The sequence below is a fragment of the Oncorhynchus masou genome, chromosome 26 (assembly GCF_036934945.1).
Source record: "Oncorhynchus masou masou isolate Uvic2021 chromosome 26, UVic_Omas_1.1, whole genome shotgun sequence".
Taxonomy (NCBI): Eukaryota; Metazoa; Chordata; class Actinopteri; order Salmoniformes; family Salmonidae; genus Oncorhynchus; species Oncorhynchus masou.
In genome coordinates this window covers 10735085-10761868 of record NC_088237.1, presented here as the reverse complement: position 1 = coordinate 10761868, position 26784 = coordinate 10735085, and the positions used below count along the sequence as shown (strand labels likewise).

Genomic DNA, 26784 nt, shown 5'->3' with positions numbered 1-26784 from the left:
TCTCTGTGCTGCAGCCAGGCACACATTCTCACAAAGGTGTCAGGTGCATGTGTGGCCTTTTGTCAGCGTCTGGGGTTCCATCTTCAGACCCTCTCCCTTCCTGTCGTCACTTTGTACTGTAGGGAGGGTGTGTTCCGTCAGGTGAAACGCTCAGAGCGTCACCAGGTAGAAATATAACCGATGGAGCTTCTGAAGTCGCCAGAACTGGTTTCCACAGCCCCGGTAAGTGTACTGAGAATATTCTGACAGTTATACGTTAGCTAACCGGTAGCTGAAGAAGGTAAACATTTTGAACGGTGACGTTGAAGAGTAGGACGATGAAGAACCAGTGAAGGGGGGCTAGGTGGCGTCAGAGTGCTGAGTGTTCATCGGAAAGACCCCAGACAGTACATCTCTCTGACAAAGGCCTCCCCACAGGGAAGGAATTCCGTTCAGACTCTGACACCATGCCCCTGTACAAAGAGCCAGCATTGTATTCAAAAAGTGTGGCATCACAAAAGGCCCCCCTCACAAAGGAAAAAGCACTGTTCTGTCTGCCCGGTTTCCTCCCCGCCAGAGCAAAAAAGGCACGAACAGCGGTAGGCTAATCCAGCACTGGGAAAGACCATTCCCGTGGCGAAGGGGTAGAGGACTCCTATGAGCTGGATTAGCCTGACTCTACAATCAGCTCTGTTGCATTGCGTTCAACCTGCAGCCTCTGTTGCACTGGCTTTGACTATTGGCATCTGTTGGGTTGTAATACATGAATCCTGACACCTCACAGCTGTTGTGGCAGGCAGCCTAGCAGTTAAGAGCATTGGGCCAGTAGCCAAATGGTCGCTGGTTTGAATCCTGAGCCGGCAAGGTGGAAAAATCTGCCAAATCTGCAAGGCAGTTAACCCCCAACAAAAAATGCTCCCTGGGACATGGCCATCTTTTTAAGGCAGCCTCCGGCACCTCTTTGATTCAGAGGGGTTGGGTTAAATGTGGAAGACACAATTCGGGTTGAATGCATTCAGTTGTGCAACAGACTAGATGTCCCCCTTCATAAACAACCGGTGTAGACTAAAGTCCATGTGCAGGTAGATATGTAAGTAGATATGTAGATGTGGTAGGGGTAAAGTGACTAGGCAACAGGTTAGATAATACACCGATAATACACGCGCTAGCAGAGAGAACAGTCAGTGGCTGGATTCTTAGGCAGTTTTTAGGGCCTTCCTCTGACACCGCCTGCTTCCACTGACCACCGCCTGTCAACCACTGACTTTTGTGAGGGAAGCCACATTACGGTCAGGCTGACAAATGCATGAGCAGACATTTTGTGATTTTTTTTCAGGGCTCACAGATGGTTGGACTCCTTCCACGGTCGCAGTTAAACCGTGTCGACTCAGAATAGCATGACCCTAAAAATGACTTAACCGCCCCCAGTGTGTTATATGTAATTGTACATTTCCATTGAGACAATGCTATTTTCAGAACACTTCTTACAAACATATCATTCCACAATCCCCAGCTCCCCCTCCCTTGCTTTGTTGTGGGAGGAACTAATCTCTAAATTTCCCCCCATCGGTATATGTTGTTTTCTATCACTCAGGTTTAGGCTCGATACAGGCCTAGCCACCTGTTACTTTTTCTGCAAATGTCACTGACCCCTAGACGTTGAATATTGTTTTGTTTTTTTGTGTGTTTTTTTAAATATATTTTTTTGCTAAAACGCCTAAATCCTTAACAGCTTTATTCACAAAAAAGCATAAATGCAGTATTAATCCGGCTGCATTTATAGACACTCATCTTATGAAGGGAGAGGCCGCATCAATGAGTGTGTGGCTGGGATTTGGGAAACGGGGCAATCTAGTATATTGATCGTGTTTCCCTGACCAGGGAAATTATTGAAGAGCACCAGATCCCATTATGAATAGTCATTGAGATTGGTTGGTGGTATCGCTGTCAGTGGGCGTTTGGTTGGACTGATTGGATCCTCAAAACGACCCCGAGGGATTGGGATGTGATGTTTTGTCTCATATCAATTGATAGACTTTTAGAGCGTTGGCAATATGCGTGCTGCTATGGGAAAGCCCCCTTTTGCAGCGATCGAGTCTCACTCAAACGTATATCTGCTCCTGAATGTGCAGGTAGGTAGCAGGCAGCCACATGTAATCCCTGCCTTGGCTTTCCCTGCTTGGTCTTACAGAGACTTAGATGCTTATTGTCAGTGTCTCCGAGTCCGTTCTCATGGCGACATGTTGAAATGGGTGAAACGAAGCCAACTGCTGGTGATTAGAGCAGTTGTCTGTGCTTCATGTGCTAAAGGATGCGTTTCTGAATGTGTCTTAATTGTCTGTGAGTATGAATCAGCTGGGCACCGCTTTTGTTTTTCTTACATCACACCCCCGAGGGGTGCGGCGCTGCACTCTCCTCTGACTCGCGTCGCCAGCCTCGTGTGCTCTTCCAATGGCTGCGGAGGAGACACTTCTCTGCATCATCACTGTGTGCGTGTGCATGGTTCAGTGTGCGTAGACTACCCTCTTCTAATCTGTCATTGACGGGGATGATCCTGTTGGATCTCTCGTTTTCCACCATTCATCCAATGGATTATTGCTCAGAGTTTGGTGAATGGATGAAATGTGGTCAGTGATTCCCGCGCAGCAGCGCAAGCCATGTTGACGTTGGCATGGAGGTTTCGAGCAGCTCCGAACTCCAGAAATCAGAGTGAACTTAAATGTACCGGTGCTGCAGTGCCAGACTGTCGGCTTATCCATCCCGTATACTCATCTGCCGAGCCGTGCACAAACCCCCTGGGTTCAATGGTGTGGAGACCAGAGAAGTCTCCCACCATTTAGGACCCCAAAGATACTGTTAATATAACACTTGTCTCTGTTCCAATCTTGTGACTGTGTGGTCTTTTTCCATTTGGGGTTGTATGGCATGGTCATTGTGTGGGTTTCTTCTATCGGATCTGCGAGGAGTGGGTGGGGAGAAGGAGAGGGAGGCTCTCTCAGGGTATAGGGCTGTTCCTAAATGCTGATAAGTGCATAAAACCAGACCCTCCTGACCAGCTGTCCCAAACGCCAAAATTAGCCCCTATAGTAGACACTCGGTTGCATCTTCTCCTGAACCTCCAAAACTCAACCCCCCCATCAAAAGTCTAAATAGTGTTAGGACTGCAAATGTCAATTGTAGTAAGCAATGTATTTGCCCTTTTTTTATTTGAAGTGAGAACCATATTTTAAAGGTAAGATAAAGTGTAAAAGACAATGAAAAGATGCACTGTTTTCATTTTGTAGCTGCAAGCATATCTTGTTTTTTCTTGTGAGGATTTTCCACTCAAAAACATTTCTTTCCAGAGTTTGGCCTGCTATGCTTGTGATATTTCTGCTGTTAACATCTGTTCACTCAGCCCCACATTTAGTCTCTCTAAATAGCACACCATGTACTTTTTTTTCTTCTTTTTTTTGTTGTAATTTGTATCATGTCTCAGTATAATCAGGGGGCACGTTGTCTTGCGTTAGTTATCTGGGTCTGTTTTGATCCCGTCGTCCTCTAATGGAGTGCAGCTCCGTGACAGCAGGGCTGGATAAAGTGGGCCGACTGCTGCGTGGCCTGGCCTCGCTCGTCTGTCGTGTTAGGCGAGACGTGGCTGGCGGAAGGGACTGAATGAGGGGAAGGAGTGTGTGAATGAGTGTATATGAGGCCGTGTTAGTGGGCGAGCTCCAAGAACAGCCTCTTCGATTGCTCTGAAGGTCCTGTAGCGCAAAGGAGGGCTGCTGCTTTTTTTAGGTAAGCACCAGGGAATGTCGTACGTGGAAACACAAAGCACTTTGGGTAAGCAGTATCCTTGAGCCTCAGCTTATTATTCGGACTAAAATAAAACTTCGATATAGGACGTGTTCCTCCTCTCAGCGATCCGTGAATAGTTGCTGCTTACCCCGCAGACTCGTAGAAATTCTATATTCTCTTTCTATTTCCTATTACCCGTTGGAGATCCATATTGTTAGAACAATGTCACATTCGAAGAACTTCCTCTTGTAAAGGGGTAAGCAGTGTTTTCCCCTCCCTGAGAGGAGGGGGAGCAGGCAGTGTGTGGGTGTTCTCTGCCCTGTCACTCTGGCCAGCTGGTCCCAAAGGGCAGCTTTGTTTCTCCCTCAATTACACTCCTAAAAAGGACTCCGGTCGGAGACTAAGTTGTTGACATGGCCCGTGCTCTGCTCTTGTCCTGTTAAGCCTAGACTAGCTTATAGAAAGTAGTCTTTTCAGGATCGCTGAGTAGGCTATTCAATACCAGGTCTCTGTGGAGTAGTCTGTGGTGCCCTGTTCCTCCGTTTTCCCCGTTTGCTGACAGACATTAACCTCGCTGTCACAAATGTTGCCAGCCAGTGATTGGTTTGGTGCCTGCCCTGTCTTGCCAGTGATGTGGCGTGGCGGATGGAAACATGAGATGTTGACACAAAGTGGAGTGTGTCTGTTTATAGTTGGAGTCACACCATTTAGAAGTGTCAGACCCTCTCCGCTGCAGTCGACACGTGAGATGTGATATTTGTTTTTCTCTCTCTGAACATTCAGGATTTTCTGACCACCATTTCATCTTTTCTCCATTTATATCCCTGACCCTGATCTTTCGCCAGTCCATTTGTTTATGTTAAGCATTTAGAACCGGAATTCATCAAATGGACCTTCGATCTCTGTGCTGTCGAAGGCTGTCACCATCATGTGACAGTGACCTGATTTTTAAAATTTTTTTTTTTTTTTTCCATTTTTATTTTCTTTCTATCTCGACTAACAGCAAAGCATCTGACTCCTGGACGGTCTGTTCCAAGAACTTGTTCCCCTGTGAGGAGAGTTGGAGTGAGGTCTGAGAGGGTAGCCAGCTTCCCTGTGAGGAGAGTTGGAGTGAGGTCTGAGAGGGTAGCCAGCTCCCCTGTGAGGAGAGTTGGAGTGAGGTCTGAGAGGGTAGCCAGCTTCCCTGTGAGGAGAGTTGGAGTGAGGTCTGAGAGGGTAGCCAGCTTCCCTGTGAGGAGAGTTGGAGTGAGGTCTGAGAGGGTAGCCAGCTTCCCTGTGAGGAGAGTTGGAGTGAGGTCTGAGAGGGTAGCCAGCTCCCCTGTGAGGAGAGTTGGAGTGAGGTCTGAGAGGGTAGCCAGCTTCCCTGTGAGGAGAGTTGGAGTGAGGTCTGAGAGGGTAGCCAGCTCCCCTGTGAGGAGAGTTGGAGTGAGGTCTGAGAGGGTAGCCAGCTCCCCTGTGAGGAGAGTTGGAGTGAGGTCTGAGGGGATTAACAGCATGTAGTCGCTCCCCTATAGAGACACTTCCATCCTTCCTCTTGCTGACTACTGACAACCTTGCAACAATTTGCATGTCTCTTTTGCACTGACTGACTCAAGTCAATGAACTATTGGGTGGATGACGATTGCAGGTTTCATGAACCATGGGTCTCTTGAAACACAATTCTAATGGAAACTAACCAGGGTAACTTCTAACTCTGCAGATTTGTGAGACTGTGGAAAAGTGTAGCATGCACAGAGCTGAAGCCTGTATAATTACATCAACTCTGCTCATCATAGAGGGCATCATTTCAACTCAAGTACCGATGGAGATGTACTCTATGACCCTTCAATGAAAGGCCAAAGCTATATTTTCCTCTGAGCTTGTCCCCGTGTCCTTCCCATCTCCATTTACTTTGAATAATGGGCATCGTTCAGAGAAACAATGTGCAAGATCTCACGTCCTCAAGCCGGGGTGAGGCCAGTGTCATCACTGGATCATCAGACTTGTTGGATGCGCACATTGTGCCAGCTGCTGAATCCCACGTACAACTTCGAGGAAGAAAACAGAAGGTTCCCGGAATGAGTTGACAGCCTAGTTTGATCAGGTTTGTGCTGTGGTTCTCGGGTTTCAAAGGTTCTCGAACCACAACACCCACCGCCGATAAGACCTCTGAAAGAGTCTGCAGCAGTAGGTTGGTGAGATGTTCGTCTTGAAGGAAACTCAGTCACTTGTAGTTAATGGGTATATTCCTGGGGGATGTAGCATCATGGTTAGTTTTGACCAGTAGCATCTAAAATGGGCAGTAAGGGGCAGATTGGCTCAATCGTTTTGAAGACTGTTCTGATGAGAACAATGGGACACTCATGCCAGGCTGTCCTCAGCCCAACCTGCCAAGACTCTCCTCAGCTGTGCCAGAGAGGCTTATGGTGTCGACAATCTCTTCTCAGTAGTCCTAATTATCTCACCCTTCGTTACCTTACGCAGTCTTATTTTACACGCACTAATACTAGGTTAACCCATACTAGGTTAACCCATACTAGGTTAACCCATGTCCTAAAGACTGATTTTTGGGATCTCTTAAAGCCAAAGCACAGCTCAATCACATACTTCCTCTTATAGCCCAGTTAAGATTGGGTCGGTTTTATTTGTTGTTCCCCCACCATCCACATTGTAGCAGTCCAGGCTCCAACCCCTGTCGCTACTGCTGAGTGCACACACACAGGGCCTGCTCTAGATGTGTCTCTGTACAGCTCAAGGGTCACAATGGAGTATGCACACTTCACATGCATGGATCACACACACACACACACACACACACACACACACACACACACACACACACACAGGGATATGCTCCCTCGCCTGGAATCAAAGACAATAAGCCTTCTCTCTGTCTCTCACTCCCCTCTACTGTATCTTCCATGAATGTTCCTCTGCTGTAAAGAACTGACGTGTGAGCTCTCTGAGAGGATAACTACTCTGTAGGAATGGCCTGTCCTGTCTGCTCCTGTTGGCTGTTGTCCTGGCTGTGCCATGTCATCTCTCTCAAGGACGTATCGCCGTCCGCGGCGGCCCATTGGAGTGTCCTCTGTTTACTTAACACTCTGTTTGGGAGTTTCCCCTTCCCTTTAGCTTGTAAATTGACTTCACCTTCGTGTCTCCGAAGAGGAAGAACCCCCACCACATCAAAGTTCACTCAGTTCAGTTCGATCCCGCGCTCTGTTCTGGTCATTTTCCTCAATGTTTGAAAGATGAAACTTCTTCACGGAGGGTGGTAAATGGTTTGTTGTCTTCCCGTGTTTGTTAAGCTTGGCAACGTGATATGGAGGGGGATATTGGCAGAGGGATGTTGGGAGATATTTTAAATGCCTCACTCCCTCAGTTATAGCTAAATGACAGCGTCTTAGGATCTGGTCCGTTTCAGTGGGCCGAGTCGTCATGCAGTCAATCATTACATTGCAGGCGCCTCTTCTCAAACGCGACGTGAATGAATCTGTTCTATAATCCAACTCCAGGCCCCAGCACACTCTGCAGACCAGTGTCTAAGCAGTGAGCAGCCAGCCCATCTCATGTCTGCCAATGTGGGTAGGCTTGTTCCCAGGCTCCTGTTACCTGCTCCCCCCCCCCGGGCAGCACGTTGTACTGACTCAATCATATTGCATGTCATGCCAGTGTGGGCTCCACATGCAAGCTTATCATTGTCATCCGCCCAGAATGATCGGTGCGTTATTGATATCAATGCTTCCCGGGTGCATTGCTTTGTGGTACCTCTCTCTGAATGCATAGTTAGTTCTGGTTGTGGATGAGTAAAGGAGATTGGAAGTGGTGTTTGCCCTCTGAATACAGTCCTTCGTTGTGGAGAAGATGCCACGAGGAAAGTCTTGTGGACTGGGAAAGAGGAGAGCGAGAACGGAGGCAGAGCGATTCCACACGCAGGTCTGGGGATTTGGCCAAACGGTACCTTGCATCTCCTTCTGATGTTGAGGAAAAACATTTTCTTTAATGAAAAGGGGATGACGCAATGTGTAGTAAAGACAAGGTTTGTAGCTGAAGAATTGTCTATAGATAATACCTAGGTATTGGTGGGAACCAGAAACAGAATGTCGTTTTTTTTCTCTCTGTTTTTTTGGACAGGAAGTCATGCTTTCACATCAATATACAGTGGGGTCAAAAAAGTATTTAGTCAGCCACCAATTGTGCAAGTTCTCCCACTTAAAAAGATGAGGCCTGTAATTTTCATCTTAGGTACACTTCAACTATGACAGACAAAATGAGGGGAAAAAAATCCAGAAATTCACATTGTAGGATTTTTAATGAATTTATTTGCGAATTATGGTGGAAAATAAGTATTTGGTCACCTACAAACAAGCAAGATTTCTGGCTCTCACAGACCTGTAACTTCTTCTTTAAGAGGCTCCTCTGTCCTCCACTCGTTACCTGTATTAATGGCACCTGTTTGAACTTGTTATCAGTATAAAAGACACCTGTCCACAACCTCAAACAGTCACACTCAAACTCCACTATGGCCAAGACCAAAGAGCTGTCAAAGGACACCCGAAACAAAATTGTAGACCTGCACCAGGCTGGGAAGACTGAATCTGCAATAGGTAAGCAGCTTGGTTTGAATAAATCAACTGTGGGAGCAATTATTAGGAAATGGAAGACATACAAGACCACTGATAATCTCCCTCGATCTGGGGCTCCACACAAGATCTCACCCGTGGGGTCAAAATGATCACAAGAATGGTGAGCAAAAATCCCAGAACCACACGGGGGGACCTAGTGAATGATATGCAGAGAGCTGGGACCAAAGTAACAAAGCCTACCATCAGTAACACACTACGCCGCCAGGGACTCAAATCCTACAAATCTCATTTTGTCTGTCATAGTTGAAGTGGACCTATGATGAAAATTACAGGCCTCTCTCATCTTTTTAAGTGGGAGAACTTGCACAATTGGTGGCTGACGAAATACTTTTTTGCCCCACTGTACCCATCAATATACACATCAATACACAAAAAGCAAAACACAGTCTTAGAAACCAGTAAAAAGGTACTCAGTCAGCGTTGTTGAATTGCCCCAGAGGCACCAATTCAATAGTGTGAAAAGCAAATCAATGAATGTGTCAATACAAGGCATTTCTTAACATTGTGCAAATATTTCCCCTCAACATGTCCTGGCCTCCCTTTATTGCTTCAAGGGGTTTGTGTCTCTTTCCTGGTCTGATCCAGCTGATGTGCAGTCATGCCTGAGACTCCTCTTCTCCCCATCCAGCTATGAGCCCTCCAGCCAGAGTCGAGCACAGTCTGTAGCTACTGTTGGCAGCACAAAGAGTGCACAGAGTTCAAACACCTCTCACACATCCTCCAACTGCATATACAGAGTGTTTCAACAGGCTGGTGTCGTAATACGTATTCTTATAGTACATGTATCTTGGACTCACTCTTTCTCTACCTCCCCCCTATTTCTTTTCATTTTTCACTTTCTCACTCACCTCCTCCACCCCCCCCTCAAATGGTTCATTCCTCTTCCTGTCTGGCCATTCATTCTTCCTCGTCCTCGTTCTGTCACATGCTCCCCCTCCTTTTTCTCATAGTCCTCCAACCCACCCAATAATCAGTCAGTCAAATGTACTTATATAGCCCTTTGTACATCAGTGGATATCTCAGTGCTGTACAGAAACCCAGCCTAAAACCCCAAACAGCAAGCAATACAGGTGTAGAAGCACGGTGGCTAGGAAAATCTCCCTAGAAGGACCAGAACCTAGGAAGAAACCCTAGAGATTAACCAGGCTATGAGGGGTGGCCAGTCCTCTTCTGGCTGTGCCGTGTGGAGATTATAACAGAACATGGCCAAGATGTTCAAATAGTTCAACAAATGACCTGCATGGTTAAATAATATTAACCACAGTTGTTGTCGAGGGTGCAACAGGTCAGCACCTCAGGAGTAAATGTTAGTTGGCTTTTCATAGCCAATCATTGAGAGTGTCTCTACCGCTCCTGCTGTCTCTAGAGAGTTGAAAACAGCAGGTCTGGGCCAGGTAGCATGTCCGGTGAACAGGTCAGGGTCCCATAGCCGCAGGCAGAACAGTTGAAACTGGAGCAGCAGCACGGCCAGGTGGACTCGGGACAGCAAGGAGTCATCAGGCCAGGTAGTCCTGAGGTATGGTCCTAGGGCTCAGGTCCTCTGAGAGAAAGAAAGAAAGAAGGAGAGAATTAGAGAGAGCATACTTAAATTGACACAGGACACCAGATAAGACAGAGGAGATATAACAGACTGACCCTAGCCCCCCGACACACAAACTACAGCAGCATAAATACTAGAGGCTGAGACAGGAGGGATCAGGAGACACTGTGGCCCCATTCGATGATACCCCTTGACAGGGCCAAACAGGCAGGATATAACCCCACCCACTTCATCATCCTCCCAGGCCTGTACTGGTCCCATGTGTCTCCGGCACCTCCCTCCCTGTCTTGTTTCCATTCTCTCCATGGACTCTGCCTGGTGTGGATTCCACAGTATCAGATCTGATCACATCTGTGCCTGTTTGTTTTCCTCGTGACTGTAGCCTATTGCTTTTGTGCTGTTTGAAGCCTCTCTCCTCGCTGTTCTCCTGGACCTCTTTCCAGAGATTGGCCCCATGGTGGCTGGTTGCTCAGTGGGTATCACTCTGCTCTGTGGCTTCGCCCTGGAACAGCTTACCCTGCAGCCGACCCTGGTGAGGCCGGACCTGGAGCAAACACACATGCCGGCCTCAGGATACTACTATAGTAATAGGACTAATATACACTCGGTGGCCAATTTATTAGGTACACCTTTCACGAAAGTGGTTCGCTCCTACAGACAGTCACGTGGCCGTAGCTTGCTATATAAAACAGGCAAATAATGGCGCAGAATGGCATCTCGGGAAACGCACAATTCGTCGGTCCCTGTCTTGGATGAGCTATTGCAGCAGACGACCGGTTCCACTCATATCAGCTAAACACAAGAAGAAGCGGCTCCAGGGAGACACCAACACCGGACAATATGAAGAGCGGAAAAACATTGCCTGTTCTGACGAATCCGTTCCTGTTGCGTCATGGTGATGGCAGAGTCAGGATTTGGCGTAAGCAGCATGAGTCCATGGACCCATCCTGCCTGGTGTCAACGGTTCAGGCTAGTGGTGGTGTTGTAATGGTGTGGGGAGAGTTTTTCTTCTTTTTTTTCTCCTTGCACACGTTAGGTCCCTTGATTCCAATTGAGCAACGTTTGAAAGCCACAGCATATCTGAACATTGTTAATGACCAGGTGCATCCGTTCATTGCTACAGGGGGGTCCGAACCAGTACTAGATGGGTGTATCTGATAAACTGGTGCTGAAAATACACACACGCACACACAACTAACCACAATTATAAACCTGGTGGTTCCAGCCCTGAACCCTTATTGGCTGAAACCCGTGGTATATCACACCGTATACCATGGGTATGAAAACAGATCTAATTACGTTGGTAACCAGTTTATAAGCTATAAGGCTTCCTTGGGGGTTTGTCGTATATGGCCAATATATTCCCCGGCTAAGGGCTGTATCCAGGCACTCCGCGTTGCTTCATGCATAAGAACAGCCCGTAGCCATATATCACACTTCCTCAGGCCTTATTGCATAATGAGAGCTCACCTTTGGTGGTCTTGGCCAGTCAGGCATGTTGCACAACTGCCAAAAGCCCCCCTTGCCAAGCGAATACACTGCCACCTGGTGACGCGACCTTGCCACTGCTGATACACTGCAGATACACTGCAGTCTGGGCTGAGGGGGCACCTGTCTCCCCAGACACTGTAAATGTGGCACGGGATGGTCGTTTGGGCCATGTTTGTGCCTGTGATTCTGCCTGGCTGGCTGGCCAACCTCGACCTGGTTCCTCTCTAGGCTACAGTCAACTAGCCATGCTCAGCTCCATTGAGAGGTGACAGTGTGTTGGGTTAGCATCTATTATTTACATCTCATTAGCCTCGCAATCACTGAACATGCATAATGTATGTATTATGTGGCTGCGGTGCTGTGCAGTGCTGCGAGGTTAATGCCTTTAATGCCGACTGCAGTAGGATGCAGGGACAGAGAAGGCTAGTATTCACTACTATGCGGCATTGGTGGTGCGCCACAAGGCTGTGATCTCTGCCCTGTCTCATCCTGGATGCGGGATTGGTCCAGCCCAATCCTACTTCCGTCATTAGTGGTGGTATAGAAAAGGATTCATCCGATGTGTCTGTTTCATGCACTAATATGGACAATTAGGCCTGGCTATGAGGCATTGGAGAGAGATCCACACGGTTGCCCTCTTTGTCAGTGATCAAGATGAATGGTCTTCCTCGCTACAGTCAATAATAGTTTCCTGTCATCTGTTTGAACAGCTCCTCCTCTGCTCTGTGATCCGTGTGTGTCACTGTTCCACAGGAAATGGAGGCTAACCAGTTTTCTAGAACGGTTGTTCATTCATCACGCTCTGCTGATAATCCAAGCTGTTTCCCCCGCGTTCTCCTGTTCACTACAACGGTGGTACAGCGTTCTGTCTGGTTTAACCGGGTTAGGTAATCCTAGTGCAGGGCCAGAATGCTGCTATAGGGCAGGCAGTTTACTCTGTACCCTGCTAGCAGTCTGTGGTCCTCCCCCTCCCTCCTCTGTCTTTGTTGCATAACCTTCATCTCTCACTCACATGTTAGCTAATGCTATGCATGCAGCTGTGAGCACTGTGCACGCAGGCCTGCCTTTTAATGGCTCTGCGTGGTCAAGCATTCATCTGAAGTGGCAACATTTACTGTGACGCAGCCTCCGCAGACGTCAGGGCTTTCATACTTCTTGTGATTAGCTGAGCCGAGCAGAGCTACTGTGGAGGTAGTTGTCAAGGAAGTGAGTTTGTGTTCACACAGGGCGTACCCCCCCCACCCCCATCAACCAATCATGTCAATGCGGAGCTATACGAAGCCCTCCGCGCCGTTACAACATTTGAGAGGTGTGCGGCGACGCGGTGCGGAGATTGATTTGGCCTCTGCATGCATCCGGAGGCTCCGCAATCACAGCCCCCCCCCCGTACGAAGCCGCCAACCAAATTTTCGGATCAAGCGCAAATAGGCTTTTAGAGCGACATATATGGTCATATGAGGAAACGAGTTGATTTGAGTCGCGGAACATTCACATTCTCCGCAATAACAACAGTCTCCTCAATGTAGAGGTGGATGGATGTCAGCATTCTGAATGGAGCTCATTCATGATCCTGTGGTTGCTCATGGGTTCATTGACTGTACGAACAGTGATCATGCATGTCAGCCTCCCTCCTTTATTCCGGTGCTGACCTAGTCTAGTGTCATATTACGAAATGGAAATGATCAATTGCCGCGTTCTTCGTTCTTGGCACTCTTATCTCCTATTAATAACCAACACAGTTAGCACTCCTGGAATGTGTCATCAGTCAGCCACTGTGTCTGTTTGCCCAGGTCTAAAGCCTCTCCTCCTGCCCTATGAAACCTCTTAGACCCAGATGGCGTGTGTGTGTGTGTGTGTGTGTGTGTCGGCTGTCGCAGAGAAGTTTGCTCCGGACACTCATAAGGTCAGGAGGCACATGTCCAAGCAGTCCGTTTCCGTCACACACTAGCATGACGATCTGGCATAAGGACCAAGTCGGATGGCCAAGTTTGAAATCAGTTTCCTGATGCCCCTCATTGACCTTTTTGGTTTGAACTTTGATTAAAACATGTGACAGATGAAAATCTTTGGTAAGAAATGAAGCCAAACCTTTGATGTTATGTGATCTCTTGTTGTAAAACTGGTTGTTGTAAAACTGCCACCATAGAGATCCTGTACGTCTATATTTCTTCGAGTCTACAATATTTTCTAGTTCAACAGCCTTGGTCTCACGCAAACAAAATGGGCCTAATCACTTACACAAAGTCTCTATTGTCTGTCCCAGTGGTGGCAGCCCAGGGTCTCTCCTTGGCAGAACCCACTGTCTTGATCCCTCTGATTCTGAAGTAACACCGCCTGCAATCCTCCTTCCTACCATTTCTCCCTGGGTCCACCGGTCTACTGTGGGTGACCTCAATAGTCCCTCAGCCAAGAGCCATTCAGGGTCACAGAGTTGTTGGCCGTGATAAAGAATCCCCAATCCAATCCAGCCTGTGAACAATTAACAATTAAACAAGTAGAGAGCGAGAGAGCGAGAGAGAGAGAGAGAGAGAGGGAGAGGGAAAAACAAAAGTGGGGAACAATTCTGCATTGTTTCTGAGGCACAGCACATGGGTGACAGTCCGGACCAGTTGGGGCTGGATCGGGGGGTAAAGCTGCCTGGTAAAGAGAGGGTATAAATGGACCATACCCACAACTGCTAGTTTTCCAGGCCCACCCCCCTCTAGTCCAAACACAGTTTCTCGCCTCACAACAGTCCACTGAGTCATGTTGTCAAAGAAGAAGGATGAAGACACTGGAGGTGAACCCAGTAGGAGAAAGGTAAGATGGGATGAGGAGGAGGATGAAGACACTGGAGGTGAACCCAGTAGGAGAAAGGTAAGATGGGATGAGGAGGAGGATGAAGACACTGGAGGTGAACCCAGTAGGAGAAAGGTAAGATGGGAGGAGGAGGAGGATGAAGACACTGGAGGTGAACCCAGTAGGAGAAAGGTAAGATGGGAGGAGGAGGAGGATGAAGACACTGGAGGTGAACCCAGTAGGAGAAAGGTAAGATGGGAGGAGGAGGAGGATGAAGACACTGGAGGTGAACCCAGTAGGAGAAAGGTAAGATGGGAGGAGGAGGAGGATGAAGACACTGGAGGTGAACCCAGTAGGAGAAAGGTAAGATGGGAGGAGGAGGAGGATGAAGACACTGGAGGTGAACCCAGTAGGAGAAAGGTAAGATGGGAGGAGGAGGAGGATGAAGACACTGGAGGTGAACCCAGTAGGAGAAAGGTAAGATGGGAGGAGGAGGAGGATGAAGACACTGGAGATAGGAGAAAGGTAAGATGGGAGGAGGAGGAGGATGAAGACACTGGAGGTGAACCCAGTAGGAGAAAGGTAAGATGGGAGGAGGAGGAGGATGATGACACTGGAGGTGAACCCAGTAGGAGAAAGGTAAGATGGGAGGAGGAGGAGGATGAAGACACTGGAGGTGAACCCAGTAGGAGAAAGGTAAGATGGGAGGAGGAGGAGGATGAAGACACTGGAGGTGAACCCAGTAGGAGAAAGGTAAGATGGGAGGAGGAGGAGGAGGATGAAGACACTGGAGGTGAACCCAGTAGGAGAAAGGTAAGATGGGAGGAGGAGGAGGATGAAGACACTGGAGGTGAACCCAGTAGGAGAAAGGTAAGAGAAAGGTGAAGACACTGGAGGTGATAGGAGAAAGGGATGGGAGGAGGAGGAGGATGAAGACACTGGAGGTGAACCCAGTAGGAGAAAGGTAAGATGGGAGGAGGAGGAGGATGAAGACACTGGAGGTGAACCCAGTAGGAGAAAGGTAAGATGGGAGGAGGAGGAGGATGAAGACACTGGAGGTGAACCCAGTAGGAGAAAGGTAAGATGGGAGGAGGAGGAGGATGAAGACACTGGAGGTGAACCCAGTAGGAGAAAGGTAAGATGGGAGGAGGAGGAGGATGAAGACTGGAGAACCCAGTAGGAGAAAGGTAAGATGGGAGGAGGAGGAGGATGATTTCACTGGAGGTGAACCCAGTAGGAGAAAGGTAAGATGGGAGGAGGAGGAGGATGAAGACTGGAGGTGAACCCAGTAGGAGAAAGGTAAGATGGGAGGAGGAGGAGGATGAAGACACTGGAGGTGAACCCAGTAGGAGAAAGGTAAGATGGGAGGAGGGAGGAGGAGGATGAAGACACTGGAGGTGAACCCAGTAGGAGAAAGGTAAGATGGGAGGAGGAGGAGGATGAAGACACTGGAGGTGAACCCAGTAGGAGAAAGGTAAGATGGGAGGAGGAGGAGGATGAAGACACTGGAGGTGAACCCAGTAGGAGAAAGGTAAGATGGGAGGAGGAGGAGGATGAAGACACTGGAGGTGAACCCAGTAGGAGAAAGGTAAGATGGGAGGAGGAGGAGGATGAAGACACTGGAGGTGAACCCAGTAGGAGAAAGGTAAGATGGGAGGAGGAGGAGGATGAAGACACTGGAGGTGAACCCAGTAGGAGAAAGGTAAGATGGGATTAGGTTGGGACTTGACAGGCTTCGGTAGAAGATGAATGAAATTCAATCTACGTGTGTGTACAGGCGTTTGTGGATCTCATTGTCTTGGGCCTCATTGCCTGGTGACTTTTCCCACTTGATTTGCATGTATTTGGTTGGCAGACGCAGACTTGTGTCCGAGCACTGTATTGTGGGTGTGTAAGGGAGAAGGAGAGACACAGATGTTTGAGGACTGTGTATATACATCTGGTCAGTACCCTGCATGGTTGCTTCTGCAACAGCTAATGTGGATCCAATCAGAAAGCATTACCACCAGCCATCATGCTTCTCTCTCTCTGAGCGAAGGGGAAGGAAGCCATGACGAGGGAACCAAGTGGATACTCTTGGGGGGGGGTGTATGCAAGACCTTTGTCTGCCTCGTGACTCAGAATCAATCTGTCTGGTTGGTGGTGTCACATTCAGATTGCACAACCATGAGTCACTCCCTCTCTCTTTCAGTGGTCACGGCGTAGTTCCTGTATGGAGAGGTGAACAGACACTCAGGGAGGGGGCTTATTTCAGAGTGACTGTGTCCTGTGTCAGCGTTTTTGCGCGCGCACACACACGTTCGACTGTTTACGCTTTGTTTTTGCTCTCCGAATGAGAAGCTTGAATGTTTGCACGCATTGTAGTGTAGTCCAGGTGGTTGGAAAACCGGATAGGGTTAAAGACTAATGTCTCTGTTAATGTAGTTAAGGTTTTCTATTATTTTGGTGCTGCAAAAATACTATTTTTATCTGTGAAGTCTCCCGGTCTCATATTTGTAGTGATTTGAACAGATTTGTAGAGCGTTTTAATAAACAATACCACTCTACCGCTCTACGAGATTCATACTTAAAACGGGATGTTATTTTTTAAATTTTTTAAAATCACGGTCACATTTTATTCAAAAATGTTTCTCTCCCATTTAAGTTGTGTCCTCGTTGCCTGTTATATGGCACCAGTAAGTAATCCGTCAATATTACCAGCAGCGTATTCCATCCTAACCAAAGCCGCCTCCCTGGCTCTGGTCATGTAGGTCTTACATAATGCGATAAATTGCGTTTTTTTTTTTAAACCAGTGGTTGTTCACTGTGAATAGAGTCTCGTGGTGAGCTGACTCGGCTCAAATCAGACCTTAGGGATGAATCAATCAATCAATCAATCAACCCCTGACCCGTGGACACTTGATGCCCCCAAGCCCCTTATAGATCTTACAAGAACCTGATGTGGATAAATGGTGGAAACGCTACAAGGCCTTGAGTGCTACGGTTATCTCATTGCTTAGGCTATACCCATCTGATACTTCCTTCAGGATACACAGAGGGCCAACAAAGGGAAACGTCTTATCGGGAGAAGGAGCTTTTTTTGTTTTGGACTGGGTGTTGGAGGTTGGAACGTTGGTGCCTGTGTGGGCGTTGTGGTCTCATTCCTCCCATCTCTGTCAGCAGATCCAGTTTGCGGACCAGAAACAAGAGTTCAACAAACGTCCCACCAAAATCGGCCGCCGCTCTCTGTCCCGATCCATCTCCCAGTCCTCCACAGACAGCTACGGCTCAGGTACCGAGAATATACACACACACACCTGGCATGCGCACTCACATCTGACACACTCATAAGCCCCCACACCCCCTGTGCCTAACTGGAATCAGTCCAGGTCCAGGTCCAGTATCCAGTCTATTCCCAGACAGGTAGGGAGCAGGACTGTTCTCCGTACCAGACAGGTAGGGAGCAGGACTGTTCCCCGTACCAGACAGGTAGGGAGCAGGACTGTTCCCCGTACCAGACAGGTAGGGAGCAGGACTGTTCTCCGTAACGTATAACTGGGTTAAGAGGAGACGATACAGGCCGCAGAGAGCTGCTAGTGTTCTCTCTAGTTTCCAACGCTGTGTTCCAGTGAATAATAACTTGCAGACACACACACACACACACACCAATGTCCTTGTGAAAATTTGAGCTCTGTATTTTTTTCCGGGCAGGCAGGCCAGTGTAAGCTGTTCAAAATAAATAATAATAAGTAAGGTTGGGGGTCCATAAAAGACAGGGGGGAGAGAGAAAGTCAAAGGGTGAGAGAAAGCAAGAGGAGAGACAATGTTCCCACGATACAAGTAGTCATGGTCACCTGGTTGTCCTACTCATGGTTGTTCCCAGGGCTCCTGGAGGCCCCTTTTCAAGAGAGAGGGAGAAAAAAAAGGAAGAGGGAGGGAGAAAGGGAGAGGAGAGGCGACATTTCCACTGACGCGTTGGGAATGGCTCTGTAGTAGAACGAGGAGGGGCCTGTCAGTCCTGCGTGTCATAGAAAGGGGGTGACCCTTTCTTTTACAACCAGAGTTAATCTGGTAGGGAGACACGTTTGTCTCTTCTCAGGAGAGAAGTGTGAAATGCCACGTCCCTGGTGTGACTGTGGCCTCTGCCACTTCTGTCACTCTCAGCCTACCTGGCTGTCCCTCATCTTTTTCAATGGCATGCACAGACACTCCGCTTCCTCAAAAGTCCTCTCTCCCTCCTTTCTTCTTTGTCCTCTCGCTGTACCTCATTGTATTCTGTCCCACCCCCCACACCTCACCCCTTACTCTTTCTCTCTTCCGCTCTCCCTCTTTCCTGATGCCCTGTACTGTAATCCTCAACTCTGTGGTCGCTGTAATTATTCCCACAGAAAGCAAGAGTGAACAGAGCCAGAGTCCCGACTGTCCTCGCTGACCCTTCTCTCTCATTCCTCTCTTTCTCTCTCACGTGCTCTCTGTCCCAGCCTTATTGTCCCAGCCCGGGGGCTTGAACGCACGCACACGGTGAGAGAGCTGTGATTCGGCTGAAGGCGTCCGCATGCTTCCCATCCGAAACAGTTCGTAGATATATTATGATATTTTGTTTTGTATTGGTCTTCAGCATTGTTTTTTTTCCCGGTTGTTTGTACGCACATTTTTTTTCTCGAGCCACGCTGGCGTCCGGTAGCCGACGTCTACGGCCCTTCGTCTGTGATTGCTCAACCGTAGGGATTCTTCAATTAAGTGTTTGCGGTCATTCGACGAGATACGACTCGTTTTCATGCACATTTTTGCACTTGAGAAATACTGCATCTAACCAAAAGTTCATGTCAAATTGCGTGACTAAGATCTCCCCGGCAAAAACCGTCAAAATGAATGACCAATTTCTTGAATCATCTCAGACTAATTCCGACTATTTTGAGGAAGTGTACATTGGCTACGGCGTCTCAAGATGGACAAACAGTACCATTGCCGCTATATTTCTTGTTTTTCAAGACTAGGTCTTTTTAAGGGAGCATGCGAGGCACAGATGTTCACTTCACCTAGCCAAGTTCTGCTAGGATCAAACCGTACCGAGCATGTAGACGGCCATGCTGTGCAGGTGTATTCTGCCCTGGGGCTCAGTCCCCAGATGTAGCTCATAAGCTATGCAGTTGTTTTGGACGTCAGAGTAGATTGTGGTCTCGTGTCTGGTCGTGTTACGTGTGTTGTTAGTTTAACGTCTATATCCCGAGGACGTGGTGAGTGTGTGGGCGTGCATGCAGCTCGTGTGCTGCTGTTGACTGTGCGTAGACGTGTTGTCGCGCCCTCTCCTCTGACCCCTTCTCTTCTGTCCCACTCTCTCTTTTAGCTGCGTCGTACACGGACAGCTCTGACGACGTGACCTCTTGTCTGACCCCTCTTCTCTGACCCCTCCACTCTCACCCCTCTCTCTTTTAGCTGCGTCGTACACGGATAGCTCTGACGACGTGACCCCTCTTCTCTGACCCCTCTTCTCTGACCCCTCTTCTCTGACCCCTCCACTCTGACCCCTCTCTCTTTTAGCTGCGTCGTACACAGACAGCTCTGACGATGAGACATCTCCTCTGACCCCTCTCCTCTGACCCCTCTCTCTTTTAGCTGCGTCGTACACGGACAGCTCTGACGACGTGACCTCTCCTCTGACCCCTCTCTCTTTTAGCTGCGTCGTACACGGACAGCTCTGACGACGTGACCTCTCCTCTGACCCCTCTTCTCTGACCCCTCTCTCTTTTAGCTGCGTCGTACACGGACAGCTCTGACGACGTGACCTCTCCTCTGACCCCTCTCCTCTTTAGCTGCTGCGTCGTACACGGACAGCTCTGACGACGTGACCTCTCCTCTGACCCCTCTCTCTTTTCTGACGGACAGCTCTCGAGACTCTTTAGCTGCGTACACGGACAGCTCTACACGGACAGCTCTGACGACGAGACATCTCCTCTGACCCCTCTCTCTTTTAGCTGCGTCGTACACGGACAGCTCTGATGACGAGACATCTCCTCTGACCCCTCTCTCTTTTAGCTGCGTCGTACACGGACAGCTCTGACGACGTGACCTCTTGTCTGACCCCTCTCCTCTGACCCCTCTCTCTTTTAGCTGCGTCGTACACGGACAGCTCTGACGACGTGACCTCTCCTCTGACCCCTCTTCTCTGACCCCTCTTCTCTGACCCTTCTTCTCTGACCCCTCTCTCTTTTAGCTGCGTCGTACACGGACAGCTCTGACAACGAGACATCTCCTCTGACCCCTCTCTCTTGTAGCTGCGTCGTACACGGACAGCTCTGATGACGAGACATCTCCTCTGACCCCTCTCTCTTTTAGCTGCGTCGTACACGGACAGCTCTGACGACGTGACCTCTTGTCTGACCCCTCTCCTCTGACCCCTCTCTCTTTTATCTGCGTTGTACACGGACAGCTCTGACGACGTGACCTCTCCTCTGACCCCTCTCTCTTTTAGCTGCGTCGTACACGGACAGCTCTGACGACGAGACATCTCCTCTGACCCCTCTCCTCTGACCCCCTCTCTTTTCTTTTAGCTGACCTCTCCTCTGACCCCTCTCTCTTTTAGCTCGTTTTACACGGACACACGGACAGCTCTGACACGACGTGACCTCTCCTCTGACCCCCTCTTCTCTCTCTTTTAGCTGCGTCGTACACGGACAGCTCTGACGACGAGACATCTCTCTTTTAGCTGACGGACAGCCTGATGACTCTCCTCTGACCCCTCTCTTTTAGCTGCGTCGTACACGGACAGCTCTGACGACATGACATCTCCTCTGACCCCTCTCCTCTGACCCCTCTCTTTTAGCTGCGTCGTACACGGACAGCTCTGACAACGTGACATCTCTGACCCCTCTCTCTTTTAGCTCTGACCCCTCTCCTCTGACCCCTCTCTCTTTTAGCTGCGTCGTACACGGACAGCTCTGATGACGAGACATCTCCTCTGACCCCTCTCCTCTGACCCCTCTCTCTTTTAGCTGCGTCGTACACGGACAGCTCTGACGACATGACCTCTCCTCTGACCCCTCTCTCTTTTAGCTGCGTCGTACACGGACAGCTCTGACGACGAGACATCTCCTCTGACCCCTCTCCTCTGACCCCTCTCTCTTTTAGCTGCGTCGTACACGGACAGCTCTGACAACGTGACCTCTTCTCTGACCCCTCTCTTCTGACCCCTCTCTCTTTTAGCTGCGTCGTACACGGACAGCTCTGATGACGAGACATCTCCTCGGGACAAGCAGCAGAAGAACTCCAAGGGCAACGGAGACTTCTGCATCAAGAACATCAAGCAGGCCGACTTCGGACGCAGGGAGATCGAGATCGCTGAGCAAGGTAGGCTAGGGATGATGTGTGGTAAGGTGGGCTAGGGATGATGTGTGGCAAGGTGGGCTAGGGATGATGTGTGGCAAGGTGGGCTAGGAATGATGTGTGGCAAGGTGGGCTAGGGACGATGTGTGGCAAGGTGGGCTAGGGACGATGTGCGGCAAGGTGGGCTAGGGACGATGTGTGGCAAGGTGGGCTAGGGACGATGTGTGGCAAGGTGGGCTAGGGACGATGTGCGGCAAGGTGGGCTAGGGACGAGGTGCGGCAAGGTGGGCTAGGGACGAGGTGCGGCAAGGTGGGCTAGGGACGAGGTGTGGCAAGGTGGGCTAAGGACGAGGTGTGTGTGTGAGAGACCGAGCGAGAGAGACTGTGATTCTCTGATGGTGTGAGAGCGTGTGTGATTGTGCGTCTGTGTTGGATGTGTGTGTGTGCCATGCTGACGGCCCACCTCCTCCAGGGCCGTGTACTCAGTGGCCGTATGTTCCCAGCCTGTGAGATCAACAGCAGGGGGGGGGTGGGGGGGGCTGCTGCATTGCTCTGACTCTGTCTGTACAGCTGACCCCAGACAGCCCTAACGCAGTCTGTACTGCGGGCTACAGCACTTTCAACTTTTATAAGTCGCTATACAGCTGACCTCTCAGCCCTAGCTCGGTAGGCCGTATCACACTTTGCCCGAGCTCTGAACGTCTAGGTGACAGGGCAACAGAAACCAGAGGGAAAGATTCCACCATCTGGGAGTGTTCCCAAAGCACGTTGGCCAGATAACTTTGATTAACCATTTATTTACATTTGTTGTTGTTTTTTTTTTTTACATTTTAAAGATTAGAGAGGAATGTATCTTTTTTTAAAGTTTTGAAATGGGACCAATGGTTTCGTAGTAATGTTGTTGTAACGTTGGGTCCAAAATAACCCTCCTCACACGCTGTCTCCTCCTCACAGAGATGCCAGCCCTCATGGCCCTGAGGAAGAGAGCCCAGGGAGAGAAGCCTCTGGCTGGAGCCAAAGTAGTGGGCTGCACCCACATCACAGCTCAGACAGCCGTGAGTTACACACACACACACACACACACACGCGCCACCATCCACCGCTCAGTCCACTTGTGAGTCTGCAGCTTCTGCTCAGAAAAGCACGACTCGCAGGTATACTGAATGTTACTTGTCTTAAGCCAGCTGTACACTTCTTTCAGCGGCAGGACTTTGCTTTGAACACGAACGTCTCCGTTGTCTGTATCCTAACTGGTCTGTGTGTGTCGCGCAGGTGTTGATGGAGACACTGACTGCCCTGGGGGCTCAGTGCAGGTGGGCTGCCTGTAACATCTACTCCACTCAGAACGAGGTGGCGGCAGCTCTGGCCGAGGGAGGTGAGTGTGAACCGGGCCGCTTCATTTGAGCGTCTTTCTCTTTCACGACCGCTGGTTCTCTCAGCTCCCATCATCTCTCTCTCTCTCTCTCTCTCTCAGGGTTCTCTGTGTTCGCGTGGAAGGGCGAGTCGGAGGATGACTTCTGGTGGTGCATCGACCGCTGCGTCAACCTGGAGGGCTGGCAGCCCAACATGGTACGTGTCTGTCCCCCCCGTCAAACGCCGTCTCTCTGTAGCAGACTTTTGTTGCGGTGTGAATGGCGTCGTCGTTTATCCCGATCAGTCAGAAAGACACGCGTTGTGTCCCCCCTGTTCCAGATCCTGGATGACGGCGGAGACCTGACCCACTGGATCTATAAGAAATACCCCAACATGTTCAAGAAGATCAAAGGCATCGTGGAGGAGAGCGTCACTGGAGTTCACCGGTGGGTGGATCACTGCTCGCACACGACTTCATTATACCTTGACTCATTGTCTAGACTGAAGGGGGGGAAAAGTGTTGTTTTTTTGCCAGGAAGCTTCCCCTTCCGTCAGGGGTTTGTTTTCGAAGTGGGTGGTCTATCTTCTATGGACATGTCTCCATCTAGTGGCCATAATGGGTAATGTCAGTTTTTACTGCTTTATAATGATGCTCCCCTCTTGTTGCTGCTCTCTGTGTAGGCTGTACCAGCTGTCCAAGGCGGGGAAGCTGTGTGTCCCGGCCATGAATGTCAACGACTCTGTGACCAAGCAGAAGTTTGACAACCTCTACTGCTGCAGGGAGTCCATCCTGGACGGGTAGGACAACTCCGGCATGCCCGGTCAAAGCAGAGACACGGCGGAAGATTACTTTGTTCTTGTGGGCGACTTAAACGTTTGTCATGCTAAGTGCTGGTGATTTTTGTGTTTTCTTCGCTCTCCCTCCAGTCTGAAGAGGACCACTGATGTAATGTTTGGGGGAAAGCAGGTGGTGGTGTGTGGATATGGAGAGGTAAGTCTTGTCTTACCTACTTACCTACTGTGAATTAGTGATGGGGGGAGTCCCAAGTATCGCTAAAATAATACAATAATGTTTTTGCTACGATAGGTAGCATTGGCTGCACCTGCACCAAAACTCTGCTGTTTGTCTCCTTTTTTAAATGGAGCCAATGTGTTTTCAGCACTTTTATTTCCCTGACTGATCAAAACTAGCTTTCTCACGCTCTCTCGTCTCTCTGCAGCAGACATTTGGTGAGCAATATGTTTGGAACATCAAACCGTAATACGTATAGGATCGGCACCTAAGCACCGCGATAACGTTGTGTCATGAGGTGCCTGGAATTTCCCAGCCCTACTGTATATGGTGCACTTCTCATTTTTGAACCCTTATTTAACCAGGTAAGTTGACTGAGAACACGTTCTCGTTTACATCAACCACCTGGGGAATAGTTACAGGGGAGAGGAGGGGGTGGGATGAATGAGCCAATCGGAAGCTGGGGATGATTAGGTGGCCGTGATGGTCTGAGGGCCAGATTGAGATTTTTATCCAGGACATCGGGGTTAACACCCCTAGTCTTACGATAAATGCCGTGGGATGTTTAGTGACCACAGAGTCAGGACGCCCGTTTTAACGGCTCATCCGGACGACTGGTCCCTACACAGGGAAATGGCCCCAATGCATCCTACTGGCCTGCTAACTCCATTTCCAGCAGCATCTGGTCTCCCATCCAGCGACCGACCAGGACCAATCCTGCTTAGCTTCAGAGGGAAGCCGGCAGTGGGATGCAGGATGGGATGCTGCCGGCGATCTGAACTCCTTATTATATCAAAATGGACCACCAGAGGAAACTGTTTACCATCCTTGTCTATAGTAGAGCCTCCCTCAGTCTGATACTCATGTGTGTGTTTTATTTGTGTATCCATAGGTGGGGAAGGGCTGCTGTGCTGCTCTCAAGGCCATGGGCTCCATCGTGTACGTCACAGAGATCGACCCCATCTGTGCCTTGCAGGCCTGGTAAGTTCAGCCAATCAGAGCCTGTGGCACATGAGCTGATCGGCCAATGTCAGCAGGGTGAACGAGGAAGTAACGCGTTTGTTTCCCGTCCCTGTTCAGCATGGATGGCTTCAGACTGGTGAAGCTGAATGAAGTGATCAGACAAGTGGACATTGTCATCACTTGCACAGGTGAACACCTCTCCCTTGTCCCGTCAGTCAGCACTTAGATGGCCACGTTGTAAAATCACATTTGTGGTTGAGAACCACTATGCCCCCATCCTTTCCAGCATGGGCATAGCAACAACAACCACCTTCTCCCTACTGCTTTACCCGCTTGACTGATTCAGCCTGCACCATTCTATTCACACACCACACACACACACACACACACTCTCCCAGCAGTCTAGAGGGTGACGAGGTAGTAGGGTATTGACCAGTGGTCAACAACCGGTCCGTCGCCATCTCCAAGGCATTCCTAGTCATCAAACATTTCTGTAAAATAAAAAAAACTATGAGAATTCCTTGCGTTCCTATAATTCACTTTGAGCTGTTGGCGGCAGGTGCACTTGATTCAGCAGACCTAGTGCCGGGAAGGCAAAATTGTTCCCATTTCATGTGTCTGAAAGTAGAACTCTGCCTACCCAGAAGGCCCAGAGAGCAGATCAGTTAGCAAGCGGTAAAGCCTATAGGTGCAATCAGATGGCTCAGATCACCGTGTCTGCTCAGTTTCCTGGAGCCAAAAGAAGCCTTTCTAAACATCTAAACCCATGACTAGAGAGAGACTCAATGAATACAGCAGAGAGCTGTATGTTTTAAGTTGTTATTCAACCCTGTCAACACTTTGCCCATTTTATGGATTCTAAAAGTTTTGAACATTCTCCCTACTTCCACTCACGCTGCAACCAGCACTGCAGCTTTTAATGAATGAGTAGCAAAGTGTTCCAATAAGCTTGCGCTGTTGTTATTAGCGGCGTGTCTTTTTTTTAATATGGAGGAATATTTCACTTTCTCTGGTCATAGGAGTAACAACATGAGTTGGTGCATGAGGCAGATGTAATGCAGCGCGACGTTGAGTTGCGTCCTCAGCTGTCCCCTTTTCTCAGAGGAGGGACGGTGAGTTGGGTGAGAGGCAGCCTCACCACTGCTCCCTCCCCCCTCAGACTCACCATCAGATGCAGGCCGTCAGTCCAGTTCTGTTCCTAACAAGTAGTATTACCGGTGTGACCATGCACCTACAATTTGTAAATATCATTTCAAAATGGTCTGAGAAGAACAGCATTGGCAGGGACATTCAAGAATCGCCAATATGCAGTGATGATGTATTCGGCCTATAACCTACTCCACAAACCTCATTACTACAGAAATGTTTTTAATTGGTTAATGTTGAGTAGGCTTAATTTTTTTTTTTTAAATATGACTTCAAAATGTATTTTTTTTTGTGTTTTTTTTTTAAATAATACTGGCTTGCATTTTGACTCAGATGATCGAGTGATCAAGGTTGGTGACCACAAGGTTGGTGACCACAAGGTTGGTGACCACAAGGTTGGTGACCACAAGGTTGGTGACCACTTGAGACATTACAGAAGTCGTCTCAATCACTCCGACCTGGCAGCCATGTCCGTTTCCACATTCGGATTGAGTGAAGAGTTCATTGCGACAAACTGCATGCCTCCCTAGTCAATTAAGCATGAAGCCTATTGACAAGCTGCAGTTCCTCATCCACGTGAATTGAAAAGGGACAGGTGGCCGTAATCACTCGCGCGAGTGTGCATGAGTGTGCACACAAGACACGCACGTGCGCACACACACACACACACTCAGACTTAGTGGTGTGCAATGCAATTTAGACACTAATTCATATAGTAGGTCTATGTGGAGAGTGGACGTGGGGGGCTATTTTGAGTAGATTTCTTTTTTACATCTTTTATTTTTTTTTACAATATTTTTTAAATCTAGTACAGGAGA

At 49.1% G+C, this 26784-nt stretch overlaps 1 protein-coding gene across 4 annotated transcripts in view; it reads left to right on the top strand.

Annotated features, from left to right (window-relative positions):
* LOC135514781 (putative adenosylhomocysteinase 3) overlaps nt 1-26784 on the top strand; it is a 54839-nt gene that overhangs the window by 12264 nt on the left and 15791 nt on the right. For 2 of the 4 annotated variants that reach the window (XM_064938377.1, XM_064938379.1), the window contains exons 2-11: nt 17353-17461; nt 21373-21516; nt 22447-22547; nt 22765-22867; nt 22967-23061; nt 23185-23291; nt 23527-23643; nt 23773-23836; nt 24750-24838; nt 24938-25008. In XM_064938377.1, the coding sequence (XP_064794449.1) occupies nt 17353-17461; nt 21373-21516; nt 22447-22547; nt 22765-22867; nt 22967-23061; nt 23185-23291; nt 23527-23643; nt 23773-23836; nt 24750-24838; nt 24938-25008 (1000 nt within the window). Of the gene's footprint in view, nt 1-17349; nt 17462-21372; nt 21517-22446; nt 22548-22764; nt 22868-22966; nt 23062-23184; nt 23292-23526; nt 23644-23772; nt 23837-24749; nt 24839-24937; nt 25009-26784 lie in introns of all 4 variants that reach the window. The other 2 variants (XM_064938376.1, XM_064938378.1) reach the window with 1 other exon arrangement.